Source organism: Lates calcarifer, linkage group LG17 (genome assembly GCF_001640805.2).
Source record: "Lates calcarifer isolate ASB-BC8 linkage group LG17, TLL_Latcal_v3, whole genome shotgun sequence".
Taxonomy (NCBI): Eukaryota; Metazoa; Chordata; class Actinopteri; family Centropomidae; genus Lates; species Lates calcarifer.
Window position 1 is genome coordinate 19,376,831 of NC_066849.1, and position 15,448 is coordinate 19,392,278.

The following is a 15,448-nucleotide window of genomic DNA, read 5'->3' on the forward strand; positions in this document are numbered from 1 at the left end:
ATATGAGGCTTTAAACACATGCTGTATGCACAGCTGGTCAGTGTTTGACAGTGTTTTAACAGACACAGAGACATTTCAGTGTGGTATTCTTTTTCATTGCTTTTTCTTTTCTTTTTCTTCTTTCTTTCTGAATACAAATACACATATGACATGGTCACATGATATTTCTTGACTTCAAATGGATGGGGATCACCTGAATGCATCATTAAACATTTGACAGGCAGCAGATTACAGGCTATAAGGAATGACAATGGATTGACTGAGTGTGTTCCCTCATTCATGAAAAAAATAGCTGCTACATCCGCAAAAGCCACTTATCTAAATTGTACCGTAAATACACAATCTTTACAGTAAATGTACATTAACAACAACACGATATACACTTTGTTATTTATGAGGAGTAGCTGAAACTGGACACAGTATCATGCAGAAGCAGAACTACAGTGCCAACAGCTTCAGACCTGCTGTTCTAGTCCAACCTGTGTCATTTAGACCAGGACATTAACAACAGCTTCAGTTTTGATGTGCAGATATATGCTGAAAGGAAATCAATGTGACAATCAAATTTAACAAAAGAGTTCCCTTATCTCATTTCCTAGTACATCTCTAGACCCTCACCTCTGCTGCCAAATGTAGGCTGACAATATTTCTCTGCTGTGCAATATTTGCAAATGCTTCATGCACACTTGCATGTCAGTAACACCAACATTTCTATTAAGATAATATGTATATACAACATCGGTTGTGAAAAAGATCTATTGTGTTATGTAGCATGGTTCGCTAGCACAAGTGCTGCTCAGCAAACTACGTAGGTTACATGAATGTTATTTTTGTTACAAAGAAGTTTTTGTTACTTCTTTTCTCTACTTCTTTTCAGTCATGTCAAATTAAGTGTTTTTGTTTCTAAGCATTTTTTTTTTTTTAAAAAAACACCTCTCAAATCATATGATCATATAATCTTATGGCTTACCTAATTTTATTAAATTCTGCATCCCTCTGTTACATTAATTTTATCCTGTAAAAATGTAAAGTACTGTGTTTTAAAGTGTATCCTCTTTTTAATTATGTATTGTTTTTTCTTTTTTATTTTAAAACATCTCATCTCATATATAGAAGAATTAATGACTGTGCTATATTAAGTTTAATTTCTAATAGTTCATGTTGGAACCAAAACACTGTAAAAAATTTTTAAAAAGGATCGGTAAATTAACTGTATCATAGAGAAGTGGTTTGTTCAGATAAAAGTCATTTCAACTGTTGGATCTCAAACAAAGAAATGCTGAATTTAAAACTCTAATTATATTTTCAAAATTTAAAATTAAATTAGCGATGTTAAATGCATTAAAAGTCTTTCCCCTCTCCTCATATAAACAGTCACTTACCAACCACTTGCTGCTATCAGAAAAACTGTTACTGCTATTAAAACATATTTTCATTTCCACACTCCCCTCATAAAGATAAACATTTAATATTTTTACTCACAGTCAGCCAAACTCATGACCCCAATATTCACACTCCAAAAAGAAGTTATATGTTTTATTTTATATTGAATGCTACAAGAGAAATGTTGTCTACTTTTGTCATCAGAGTGTCTTGACTTGTTGGCCACACTTTATGCCTCGCATCTGGCTTCATGTTAAGTGAGCAGGAGTGATATTCACAGCCAGAATCTACCTTTAACTTACTCTGGTGACAGGAAGCTTTGTTTCCATCATGCCACAGGAAATCTTTTGTTATCTAAACCTCACATCTGTTTTCTCATTGTTAATTTCTCTTACGTTTTCTGTTAGTCAGTCTGTTAATTTGAGGCCATCAGGTCATGTTACTCAAACTGAGTGCAACTTTTCTGCTAAGAACAAACACTGAACTTTACGTCTGGCATGCAGTCTTTAAATCCTGCAGTGGCTTTTTATAGTTAGTCATAGTCTAACTCGCTTCATATATTGTATTTACCAGCGAAAAATGACCACCTGTATACAAATACCTCACATATATGACAATGTGACATGATATTTTTTGACTATACAAATTGGTGTGGATTTCCTGAATACATCATTAAACATTTGACAGTCAGTAGATTACACGATAGGGACATCAAAGCATTGACTGGGTGTGCTACATCTGGACGAGCCCCTGAACTTGTACAAATGTTGTTAGTACATTAACTTAAGAAATTCAGACTTTGATCTAAACAGTAACTTAACTCAACAGTTGACATGGTGATGTGCTGCATTTACAGGCAATGAAAGTAATAGCGGCTGCAGTTTGGACACTTGTGCCACCTTAGTAATGACTAAAATATTTTTTTAATGCAGACTGGAGCTATTATACTAAACATCTCATCTCATCCTAAATATCCTAAATATATTCTTTCTAATTCAAAAAATGGATCTCAATTTGCCAGTTTAAAGATTTTAATTGTGATAATGGTGTCTTACTCCTTGTTTTAAAAACTTTATTGTGGAGAAGTGGTTTGCTCAGATAAAAGTAATTCTAACTGTTAGATCTCAAGCAAAGGAATATTGAACTAAAATCTATACTGACCTAAAATAATGTTATTACATTTTCAGTGTTTAAAAATATAGATTGCCAGATGTACAAAAACATCTTCTCCTCTCCTCCTATAGACAGTCACTTGCTTACCAACCATTCGTTACAATCCGAAAAACTGATACATAGAAATAGAACAGAGAATAAGGGACAAATGAAGACACTGAAGATGGTTACTTACAGTTGGCTAAACTGATGATCTCGATCCAGAGCAGCAGGATCTTGAGACCACAGAGCCCTGCCATATCCAGGAGTTAGGGTGTTTTCAACCACACACCATACAGTGTTGTCCAATTTGGCAGATATTCACACAGAAGTTTATGTTTTACTTTGTATCGAATGCTATGAGAGAAATGTTGTCTACTTTTGTCAGCACAGTGTCTTGATTTGTTAGCCACACCTTATACCTCGCATCTGGCTTCAGGCTAAGTGCGCAATAGTGATATCACAGCCAGAATCTACATTGAACATACCCTGGTGACAGGAAGCTTCATTTCCATCATGCCACTGTGAGCAGGAAATTTTGTGTTATCTTAACAGCACATCTGTGCACATCTGTTTTCTCATTGTTAATTTCTCTTGCGTTTTCTGTTAGTCAGTCTGTTAATATGCACTGTGAATGCTGTCATATTTGGTTTGTGCTTTAAGCAGTAGTGTTTGGTATATGAGGCTTTTAGACACATGTTTAGATTGCTGGTTTCAAACTCAGTGTTTAAAATTATGATATATTTCAGCAGAGATTTAGAGGTTTGGTGATCTTTTCACACTTTGAGGCCATCAGGTCATGTTACTCAAACTGAGTGCAACATTTCTGCTAAGAACAAACACTGAACTTTACGTCTGGCATGCAGTCTTTAAATCCTGCAGTGACTTTTTATAGTTAGTCATAGTCTAACTCGCTTCATATATTGTATTTACCAGCGAAAAATGACCACCTGTATACAAATACCTCACATATATGACAATGTGAATAAACAGTAACTTAACTCAGCAGTTGACATGCAGCATTTGCAGGCAATGAAAGTAATAGCGGCTGCAGTTTGGACACTTGTGCCACCTTCAGACAGTGAAGGTTACAGCTGCTGACTGTTTTTTCGTGAGTGTGTTTTATATTTTAATACGTGAACGATGTAATACCTCAGAAACTGACAGATGAAAAAATGTCACCTTTAACATCAACCGCATCAGTGGGTCATAACTGTTGCTGCTATTACTCTCCTTTTCTGTAGGTGGCATTTGTGAGTGAGTTTGTGAGTCAGTCCCAAGCCAGCTAAAAGACATTAGTAAAATGATCAGCAACACCTTTATGTGCAGGTGAGATTTAGTAGGTGTAACTTTATTGAAACATTATTTAAACATCAATGAGAAAATTACTTATGTTACAATATGCACATTATAAAGCTCTTAAATGTAAAAAAGTGAGAAAAATACTGGTTAAATCAAACATAGTAGTGGAGATTTAAGCTTTTCTAAAAGAAATATAAACATTCGACACATTCCATGTCAACTTTAAAAACCCTTCATCTTTTCTAAATTTGAATCAAGGGAAAATATGAATGTTAACTTTAGCACACATAGAACAGACAGACTTTATAACGCTGTCCCTGCCACAGGATAAGCATAATCCTACATATTAACAAATTATCTGACTGAATGAGAAAATACGTAACATTAAGTATGCTACATGAGGCATTTTGTGTTTTCTGGCACTCTCTATGAATACTGTTCTTTTTGGTACAAAGAAATTGTTGCTACATCTCTACAATCTTCCCTTCATTCATGTCAAATCAAATGTTTGTGTTTTATTCTTTTAAGTTTACAAACAGTTAGCATGACTTCATATTTGGATTGCGTTTTAAGCAACAGTGTTTGGTATATGAGGCTTTTAGACACATGATTAAACTGTTTGGTTCAAACTCTGTTTAATCAAATTCTGATATATTTCAGCAGAGAGTTAGAGATTGGGTGATCTGGACTTTATGTCTGGCCTCTGTTCTTTAAATCACTCAGTGGCTTTTTATAGTTCACATGATCTACTGTATTTACCTGACTTTGCTATTGGCAATAGAATAGAGAATATTAGGAATAACAAATTGACTGGGCGTGTTCTTAATTAATTTTTAAAAAAACAGCTCCTATATCTGGAGGAGCCACTGAGCTTTGAAAATTGTTGTCAACTCATTGTAACTCCAGAGGATCTAAAGACACATCTGCCAAATGTGTTTAGACCAACAGCAATGAGAGGAAGGCGCCATGTGAAAATATGACAGTCTGATCCTCATGTTTTGGCCTTATGATGAAGCATTTTGTATCTACATCTTCAGTAGTAGTGTTTACCATAAGAGGCTTTAAACACATGCTGTATGCACAGCTGGTCAGTGTTTGATCTCACATTAACAGACATAGAAAGGAGACACTTTAGTGACATTTACACACTTCCAGAGCAGTATTCCTCTTGCACTACATTTTTTCTAAGATTTGCTCTGGGATTTAATAGCCAGGACTTTAGATTTGAGACATCAAACAGACAACTGGTAAATGTTTCACTGCTCCCTCTTTTTCACTAACTCCTTCCTGTTCTTACTGTAAAAGTAAAGCTTGTGTCTGTACCAGCTTGTACTTGAAAGCACACATGTAGCTGCAGTACCTTCAATAAAAACACACATGAAACACGCAGTCTCATTTCTCCAAAACTTTTTTCTGAGCCTCAACAGAAGAAAACATTCTGACATTTTCTCCAGAAGTGAATTTCTTCATTTGTGCTGTTCCATTAATTTCTGTTGTGTTGTTAGTGTGTTTGAGGTCATTAGTTGAGTGTTTATGGTCTCCTTCCTCCTTGCATCCCCCGAGAACCCACCCTCCACTCCACCCACCAAACTAACCCGTCCCTCTGGGGTCCTCCAAATCCCTCTTGGCCGGGGAGCGGTGGGGGTGGGCACTGGCTCTCTCCCTGTAATGAACTCCACAGGGACTGCTGTTCAGTTTCATCACAGCAAAAATTGCTCCCATGGAGCCCTGAACACAGTGAAAACAAACAAAAGTAAATATCTGGAATTAATACACAAGTTGTTTGGCGCTTCCCAACATCCATGGCTCCACCCTCAAGGACTCCACTGTTAGTATAGAGATTTTATATGTTTCCAGAAACAGAAACCAATTTCGGGTGTAAGTAAAAAGTAAGGCAGCATGCAGTTTTTTTTTTCTTGTTGTTTGCTATACATCCCAAAATCCATGCATATCTTAGTCCATCTGGTGGTGAAAAGTCTTCACTGCAGTTTTCTTCCACTGCAGAGTCCTTATATACATTGATACACTCTATAGCAGGGAGGAGCTTTGTTAAATGTATACTCAAATCTTTTGGCCTCTTGCGTTCATCTAGCATTATCAGTAACAAAATTAAAAGGCAAACATTGCTTTTTTCAGATTTATCCAACTCTATGTCTTTCCTCAATAGTATATGTCAGTGCAAAAGTTAAAGTATGAAGAATTTCACGTGGGAAAGGTTCCATTCTGATCAGTTAAGTTTCATGTCTGAAACCAACATCTTCTGCGGTCTGACACTTGAACTTCTTGAGGGCAAGAAGAGAGAAAAAGAGGAAGGCTTGCACTTGTTCTCTAAGTAGGGTTTGAGCTAAAAGATATCATGATTTTAAGATACTTTACAAGCATGGTGTATGTATGTGTGTGAGTGTGTCTATGTGTAGATTAAAGAAAGAGAGTGAAAAGAAATAGCAGAATATTCTCTCAGCTCATCATTTGTCCCAGGTGATCTGTGTGTTCTGAGGCATAAAAATGGGGCCATTCCAGAGGACATTGACTTGGAATTTTTTTTTTTTTTTTTTCGTTTGTTTGTTTTGTTTTTAGAAGCCTGGAATATCAATATTTTTTGCACATTTGAAATAGCTTGTGGCGCATGCTTGGCAATGGCAGCCTGAGCTTCAAACATATTAGTTTGCTGGGAGAGAAGAATCACCAGGGACAGTCTCTAAACACAAGCGGGAACAGCAGCACAGTCCTGTTCATCATTTGAAAGCTGCTATTGTTTGAACTTGAGTAACTTTAAGCAGGTTAAACTCATATTTAGAATGAAGCAGTTGTCTTGTAGGGCCTGCTCGGTTTTCAGGTTAGAATATTTGTCAGCGGCTGCTCTCTGGGGAAAACATTGCGAGGTTCAGGTAAAGAAAGACGGTCCCTGCAGTCATTTATCAGTGGGAAGCTACACCCAGCAGGCCGCAACTGGCGTCACTCATCAGCACTGCTCCTGACACACTAACATATGTGAAGGCAGGCACACATACACACACAGTAAACACCACACATAATAAGCATGTGTACACACCCAAAACACTGCTGTAATGAGTGACTCTTGCTCTGCATGTCCTTAATCTGCAACCACCAGGACAGCACAGAGGGGGCACAGTAAAGTACAAGCAGCCTGCAGTGAGCTGAGCCAAAATAAAAAGCCAAGTGGCTCACTAAACCCGTCAGGGGCTCTTAAAAGGCACGCACTGCTTCTCCCTCGTCCGTCCAGCAGCCCTACAGGAGGTTTATAAAACGCTGCCCTGCAAAACTAAACTGGGAAGCATCAGTCCAGCCTTCCGGAGCGGGCGTTTTCACAAACTATAAACTATTGGAAACAAATGTTGTCTTAAACGTGTTCAAAAGAAACCTGATCCTCAGAGAGAGGCTTTACAGGTGGCGGAGGGTGTGTCAGATGTAGACAGCCCTCCCCAACACGCATGCATACACACACACACACACACACACACACACACACACACACACACACACACACACACACACACACTCACTCACTCACACGCTCACCCGCACATGCTGGTTTTTACTTCCTATGTGAGACTTAGTCACCCCACCTTCTCCCCCTCTGTGTTAACCAGACTACAGCCTGTAAATAGAAAGAGATGTCAGGTCTGGTTTTAGAGTGTGCGTGTGTGTGTGTGTGTGTGTGTGTATGAGAGAGAGAGTGATAAACATATAGACATACTTACAGTAACAACATGAAGATAATTACACTTGACGCTAAAATTACAATTTGATGTGGCTTCATATCTATTTATTTGCTTTAGATCTCTAAAAAATGATTACTACATTGATAAAGCTCCCAATGAAATCCATAATATCCACCTGCAACCTTAAATGAATTACTGCATTAATATAGTGCTGGAGGAATTAATTTGCATAATATAAACATTTAAGTGCAAATCAAATACTAAGATCCTGCTGACAACATGCTGCATTAAAACCAGGTTTTACTTTTCGATGAAAAATGTTTCAGTCAAACTTTATCATCTCGTGTTCTTGGACAAAACTCTCTGAGTTTGGTGATAAACATCAGGCGGGTTTTATGTCCTCTTAAGTCTCCTTTATTTCAACCGTATGCCAGACTTCCGAAAGGATTTCCCTCACTGTCACAAGCACATGTGCTCGGCTCTAGTAAAATAAGCACTCTGGCCATAAACTTGCCAATGAGCTGTCCCCAAATAACCACATCTGTCAGCTCAACTTAAACAGGCCCTAAAGAGCCACTTTTAAAGATGAAGGGACCTCGGCGGCTGCACATAGGCTCAGTCAGAGAAAATTCTTATCTCTGCCATGAAATAAAGAAAAGTAGACGTCATGAGAAACAATCATCTGCTGCTTATGACAAGGAAAATGATTCTTCTGATGTTTAAAATTAAAAGATAGTACAAATTTTTAAAACATTTTTTCCCAATAAAATGTTCTTCTTTTTTCATTCTTTATCCAAAGATGCCTACTGATTAAAAGTGCTGTCTAAATTGATCTGTTTTATTTTAGTTGTTGTGCACTCATGCAACATTATGTAATACTGCAGTTTCTCTCTAATTACTGTGGTACTAGAACTGACTCGTTTTTTATTACCAGCCAAGTTAAATTTAAGCCATCACACACTTGCACACAACTTGAGCTCATGGGCAGTTCTGCATCTCACCTCATAACAGTAAAACGCGGGACAATAAACTGATTGCTGGTCTCAAATTTAGGCTGTGCAGCTTGCATCTCAGGAGTGATTTAAACACAGCTGCCGTGAGATGAGCTGAGGCCCTGTATGCAGGGGAGAGGAGCTTTGTATGAGAGTGTGTTGTAAGGGGGGGGTTGTACCTGGCCATGCTGCGTTTCCTTGTTCCCACGGTCCTTTCTGCGCTACAGCCAACCCCGCTCCACCCCTTGTACCCGATCCCCCTTGCCTCCTGAGTCTGCCAACTGTACCTCCTCTGAAACTGTGGAAACAAAATGTCCTCGGGTTTAAAGGTTGCAGAGGAGGGAGGAGAGGATGGATGAAAGAGCACACGGGGAGCGGGGGTTGCTGTCAGCATATCCTGGGTAAGTTTTGGACGTCAACTTTAAGAAGCAGCTTAAAAATGAGACTTAAGACAAGGCATTGTCTGTTAAAATAACGGTAGTCAGTGTGTTACTAGCTGCACCTGAAAGACAGGCGAGGAGCCAGACACACTTTTTCATAGTTCAAAAAAAAGGGGATAAAATAAAAACTTGGATCATTGTGAAATGCCGTCTGTTCTGGATATAATCAATAGCTAAAGAAGAATCCAGTTCAGGGTTGTCTCTCATATTTCAATCCCTTCTCTTCTGTGATCAATAAAAGTGAGCTGAAATCAAAGCGGGCCCTCTTTACTATTGTCTATTCAACGTTAGCAGACAAAGACTGAGGAGCCTTTGATCGCCCTGTCTGCAGGGCCCACAGCTAAACACAGACCCCATCCTCCCACTCCCACCCACCACCTCCAGGTGAGCTGTGTGTGTGTGAGTGAGTGTGTGTGTGTGTAAGCCAACCAAAATGTTTTTTCACACACATACACGAGCACACACGCACACAAAAACAAAAGCACTTTTTATAGGAATCAGAGAGAGAGAGAAGCTAAAAGGTTGTGTTGTTTGCTGGCAGGTCATCACACAAGTTGCTGGCCACTGTCTTGCACTCTCTTGCACTGTGTTACTGTGTGTTATACTGTGTTGTGTTGTGTTGTTATGATCTGACTTTGCTGTGTGGTTGTGTTGTGTAGTTCATGGCTGTACTCTTCTAATTTGATGTGTTAAGTTGTGCATGCTTTATCGTTTTGTCCTCTTTAAATATACCGCGTTTTGTTATATTCTGTCCTCCTGTTTTTACTAATGGCCCCTGTCATGTCCTCTTCTGTTTCATTCTCTTTTGTCTTATATGGGTTTGTCTTCTTTTGTCCTTCATTTGTCTTGTCTTGTCTTGTTGTTGTCATGTCCTCTTCCATCTCCCTCTGTCCCATCCTGCTCTCCTCAGTTTGTCCTCCTTTGTCTTCCTCCCTGTCTTACTCAGTTTCCTTGTTCCTGTCACGTTCCACTCAGGTTTCTTCTTCTCTGTCTCCTCTGTCTTTTGTCCATGTCTGTCTTTTATTTTCCTCTTTTGTGTTTTTATTCAGTTTCTTTTCTGTCTTGAATGTTTCTCTTTTGTCCTCTTCTGTCTCCGTCTGTTCTGTCCCCCTCTCATTTGTCTTGTCTTAGTTTTTTTCTTTCCTTTGATTTAACCTCTTCTTCCTGTCCTGTTGTCTTCTGATTTGTCTTCCTCTACACGGTCCTATTCCATGCTATTTGTTCTGTTTTATCACATCCTCCTCTACTTGTCTTCTTTCTTCTCTAGAGATTTGTCCTCTGATCTTTTCTGTCCTGTTTTGTTGAATTCACTGACCACTGCAGATTTATCTTCTTCTATCCTGTCCTCTTCAGTTGGACTTCTTATCCTGTAGTGTTCCTTTTGGATTTGTCTTCTCTCATTCTACCTCGCCCCCTTTGTTTCAGTTTTGTTTTCATTTGTCCTCTACAAATTCAATTTCTATATAATGTCCTGTCCTCTGGTCACCTCGTATCCTCTCGCCATTTTGTCTCCTTGTCCTCGTCATGTCACCTTCAGTCTCATTCTCTTCAAATGTGTCATGTTTACCTACTGTCTCATTCTCTGTTGTCCTTTTCGGTCTTGTTATATCCTGGTCTATTTCTTGTTCCTGTCATGACCTCTTATACTGTGTCATCTCTCCTCATCTCTTTTTGCCTCCTTGCTTTTGCCACATATTCTTTGATTGTGTTCTTGTGTCCTTTTTGAGTTTTCCTTTTGTCTTTTTCCACTTTCCCATCGTCTGTTTTGTCTACTTCTTTCTGTTACGTTTATATGTTTTGTTCTATCATGTCCGTCATCTTCTGTCCATTCGTCTTCAATCTGGCTCTGTCTAGGTCTCCTCAGTTTTGTCCTTTTCTGTCATCTTCTTTCCTGTCATTTCCTCTTCTTTTTTCCTTTGTCTTGACAGAGGGAGATGAGACAAAGTCTTGTCCTCATCTCTTCTCTGCCACTCTATTGCGTTGTGATGTTCTCTGACAGCTCAGAGGAGACACCAAAGCAGCAGGACCCCTCGACTCTCAACATGCACCTTGTTTACGAGTCCTAAACGACAGACAGCCCCGCTGGAGCCTCCTGTGTCAGAGGAGGGAAGCACAAACACGCAAACACAGTCCTGTGATGACAGCCCACACGAAGACGCTCAAGACGAGCTAATTATATCAGGGTGCACTAGCGCACACAGGTGCCGACTGAAACTGATGCTCTCTCCGTTTGGCCACATGAGTGCATCACCACAGAGCGAAGGTATTATGTACGTGCTGACACAGATGCTCTGTGGGTGATTAAAACCCCACTGACTGTGTTCATTTAGAGGAGAGGCACGGGGAGGAGGTTAGTGTGTATATTTGTCTTTGTCAGTGGTGAAAGACGTATGCATCTTTTAAATATAATTACCAATACAAGAGGGTAAAAAACTCTTACATTACAAATAAAGCAAATGACTGTTTATATTTTGCATTTTGTGTTAATACCCATGCACCAGTGTCCAGGCAGTCTTTTACTGTTATTGCAGTGATGTGGAGCTAATTTGACTTTATAAACAGTTCAGTATTTGCGTCCAGTGGGTCCCAACCTAGGGGTCAGGAACGTCTAAAGGATCACAAGATAAATCCAGGGGGGTTGTGAGATGATTAATGGGAGCTGGGAAATAGGAAAAACAACTTTCCGCTACACAAACTTCAAAATTATTCTTTTTTTCCCTTTAGTTTCCTTTTTTTTGTACTTTTCTCTAATCTTTGCCCCTGCATGGAATATTGGATAATTATACCTCCTTACACAGTTATTCAAATTAATTTGAGAGGTCACAGGGAGAAAAACACTGTTTGGTATAACACTGGAGGAGCCCCAACCAAACATTTCTTTTTTGTAAGAGGTTGTAAAGCATAAAGATCAAGAACCACTGGTTTAATCTTGAATACTATGTTGAACTTTCTAAGATTATCATGTGCGTTTTGCATAAAATCTTACTCCTAAAGTAACTACAGCAGTCAGATAAATGTAAGTAAAAAGTGAAATAGCCTGTCTTCCCCTGAAATGTAGTTAAGTAGTATTGAAGTAGTATAAAGTGGATATACCCAAGTAAAATACCTCAAAAATGCACTTAATCACATTACTTGAGTAAATGTCACTTTCTACCACTGCTGCATGTGTGTTTACATGCTTGTGTACTGTTGCACTGCGAACCACATGACATGCATTTACCCAAAACTCTTAATTAACACCCTTGTCTCTGCTCTGTCACCATGACCAGAAAAGGTAACTCTCCCACCTCTCACCAGCCTTTTCTCACCAGTCTGCCTTCTTGTTTGCCACTTGTTCTCTAACTTGCTCATCTGCCACATTTCTGTGTGAGCGTGTGTTCCTTCCGTACGCTCGTTAAATGTGCTGCCACCGAGGAGTGGAGAACACGAATGGACAGAAAGCCAAATTAAAACTGTGTACATTTACTCTCACAGCCTGGTTTAAAAAAAGGTGGTATCGAGTGACATTCTATCAAAGAAAGTCATAAACAGAAATGTTTAGAAAGTCACGTCCACAAAGCAGGAGGGGACTGTTTTATTCATTATTTATGAAGCGTGCCGTCAGGTCTAATAAACACAGAGATGTTATTCGGATGCCTCAAAATTAATAGACGTCGTGAACTTTATAACATTTCTCTGTCGCGATGCTGTGGAAGTCAGAGTAGATGTTCGGTGCAGAATAAGAATCATATGCATTTATGCAAGTGAACAAACATGAGGCTGGAAGTGTGTTTTGTGAATTTGTTTAAAGGCCAATATTAGCATATAGCGACAGACAGGCAGAGTCCTGACTTCCATTCGAAATCCCCGGTCCACGTTGAGTTCTCCATCGCTAGTCAATCACCCCACACCTCTGAAATGAACTGAGGCAGGCATGAAGTGAACCTTTCAAACCCGGGTGAAAGGTCACAACCTCGCAGCCACAAGTTCTTCCTGTATTGTGGCAGTGGAGGGGCCTTGGTGAGCAAAAAAGGGAAATGGGAAGATAAAAAAGTTAAGAACTCAGAGGCAGAGCAAGTTTTGCTCTCTCTATACGCCTAACCTTTAAGCCGAGTGCCCCCCTGTGACTCCTGGATTTCTGATTAGTTTACAGTATACTCCCAAATCAGCATAATAAAGCGTGTGATGAGGCTGATGAGATCTAACAGTCTGCTCTTGTTTACCCCGCTGCAGCACCAGCTCCTTCTCTGCATGTGTGTGTGTCTGACCCCGAGGCACCGAGTCACTTGATGCGTCTTGCATCTCTCTCTAACACACATTTACACTTGCACACACACATACACACACACCCCCACTGGTAGAAATCCTAGTTGTGCTGCCGGATCTCAGCGGAGGCCGGGAATCCACATCCCCTTTAGGCTAGTCCTGGGGTGCATTTACTCCACACACACACACACACACACACACACACTACATACATACAAGCAGAAACAAACACAAGCCCATAAATACATGCATGTGCACATACACAAACACACACACGAACACAGACACGCTGTATCTTAATGAGAGAAGGAGATGGTACTATGAAGGCGACAGCAGAATGAAACCTACTCACCAAGGACTGACCTGTGGTTCAGGGGCGGCAGCATCTCAGCGGGGAGCTCCTCTCCCAGCGCTGATCAGAGGGCTGCACCGCCGAGGCTGCTCACGCTGACGGCGCTGGAAAAACCAACTGATTAAACGCCACTGTCGCCTCAGCTCAGCTGCTATATGGAAAGAAAGCTTCCTCTCTTTTATATATTTTTTTCACTCTCTGTTTGTTTGTCAGTCTCCTTTGTTTTCTTTGTCCTCTGCCGAGACAGCGGTGCCGGTGGATTGGAGCTGTGAGCGTGAGGGATTTGTGCGTAATTAGCTGAAACGCTCACCCAAGCAAGCACAAAAAGTTAAATTTTAAACTTTTTGAACTACACTCCGTTTTAACGGTATTTCACTGACACTCTGCTTCACTTCCAAGATCAAAACCTTGCTTCATGGTAGAAATATATTTTATTTGAGTCTTTGGAGTACGTGGACAGCAAAACAGTACTGCCAACTTGCAAGTCCCATTAACAAGTTGTGCAAACTTAAAATTGTGCAAAGTGTGTGCATGGAAAAAAAGCCATGACTGTGGGAATGTATTGATGAAATGTTAACAGAGTGACAGACAGAGTAATTGGATCCACTGACCACTGTTTTAAAATTGTGTAATCCAACCCTTTCCATTATGTTCTGCTATTGAAGCTATTTTAACTGTTTGTCCAACAGAGAGACTCTGTGACTCCACTGAAACAAAATGTTCAAATGTTGTTTTTGTGAAGAGTCTGGGCCACATGAAGGCTTTAAGGATGTTGTTTCACTTGGTTTCCAAAGTAAATTTGCAAAGAAATACTTTCTGAAAAAAATGCAAACATTACTTGAATCGAATTAGATGGAAGTTCCAACGGCTGATCAGTACAATGAGCCAGTTTATAATTAAAAAAGCTCAGATAAAAGGGTCATTAGATATGTGATGGATGAGAGATGAGAGGCAGCCCACAGGAGATGTAGAAGATGATAAGGCTTTGGGTCAGGGGTTGAGGGCGGCGTGATCTGCCCTGCCCCCCACACCCGCTCCATCAGGAGCCAACTCGCACCAAATACGATTCCATGTCTGTTTGACCATATAAGGTGCGGATGTAGCATTGTTGAATGTGGAGACATTCTGGCACAAAGAAAGGGTTAGAAGACTCTGCCCATTATCTGTGCCCTCTGGCCTAGTTGGGCGAGTCATCCAAGGATGGGCAGCGACTCTGCCAGCCCGGGGGCCAGACTTCGCTGACTGCCAGCCCCCTCATGCCACATGTACAGTGTCGGCAAAGCCTTTGTTGGTTTGTCTCAACAATGCTGTGCGATAGAGAGCAAAACATTTGGGCGTTTTTCAATATAACATCAAATTAAATTATTATCAATTCAATTGAAGTTTTAAAAAGTATAAAGTATTGGGATAGGACTTGAGTAGAATTGTGTGCTAAGGCCAGTGTTCAGTCAGCCGCCCTCCACCCTACTGCACTGTGCCTCACGCCCTTGACCGCTACAGTTTGGCCGAGGCTTCTCTGGCCAGGACTGACAGATCATGGAAGGGCTGGAAGAAAGACAGGATGGGGGCAAACAAAGGAGGAAGCTCACTGCCATGCCCTTGAATGACAGAGAGCTGGTCTAACAGACAGACAATAGCCACCTTGCATATCCAGCCAAGTCAGCTTTTCATTTATCTTCTCCCAGTTTTGTCTGCTTTTTTAAAATATAATTTGAAAGTTAGCCCCTCTCGTTTCAAAGTCACTGTCCACCCTTGCCCTTATTGTGACAGCCAGGAGAGGAGCGAATATCTCTAGGCAAGAGAGAAAGAGAAACTGAGCATTATCTCATCTGGGCCCACTGGCAGCAGAAGGTAGGGAAGGAAGAATAAGGAAGTAAAAGGGAAGGTTAAAAAAAAAAA

At 40.2% G+C, this 15,448-nt stretch overlaps 1 protein-coding gene across 1 annotated transcript in view; it reads right to left on the reverse strand.

Moving 5' to 3' along the window:
• Positions 1 to 2,991, reverse strand: part of LOC108896380 (uncharacterized) — a 37,289-nt gene extending 34,298 nt beyond the window's left edge. Inside the window, exon 1 of the mRNA XM_051077352.1 lies at positions 2,732 to 2,991. Within this exon, the coding sequence (XP_050933309.1) occupies positions 2,732 to 2,795 (64 nt within the window). The 5' untranslated portion in view covers positions 2,796 to 2,991. The remainder of the gene's footprint in view (positions 1 to 2,731) is intronic.
• Between the last annotated feature and the right edge of the window lie 12,457 nt (positions 2,992 to 15,448).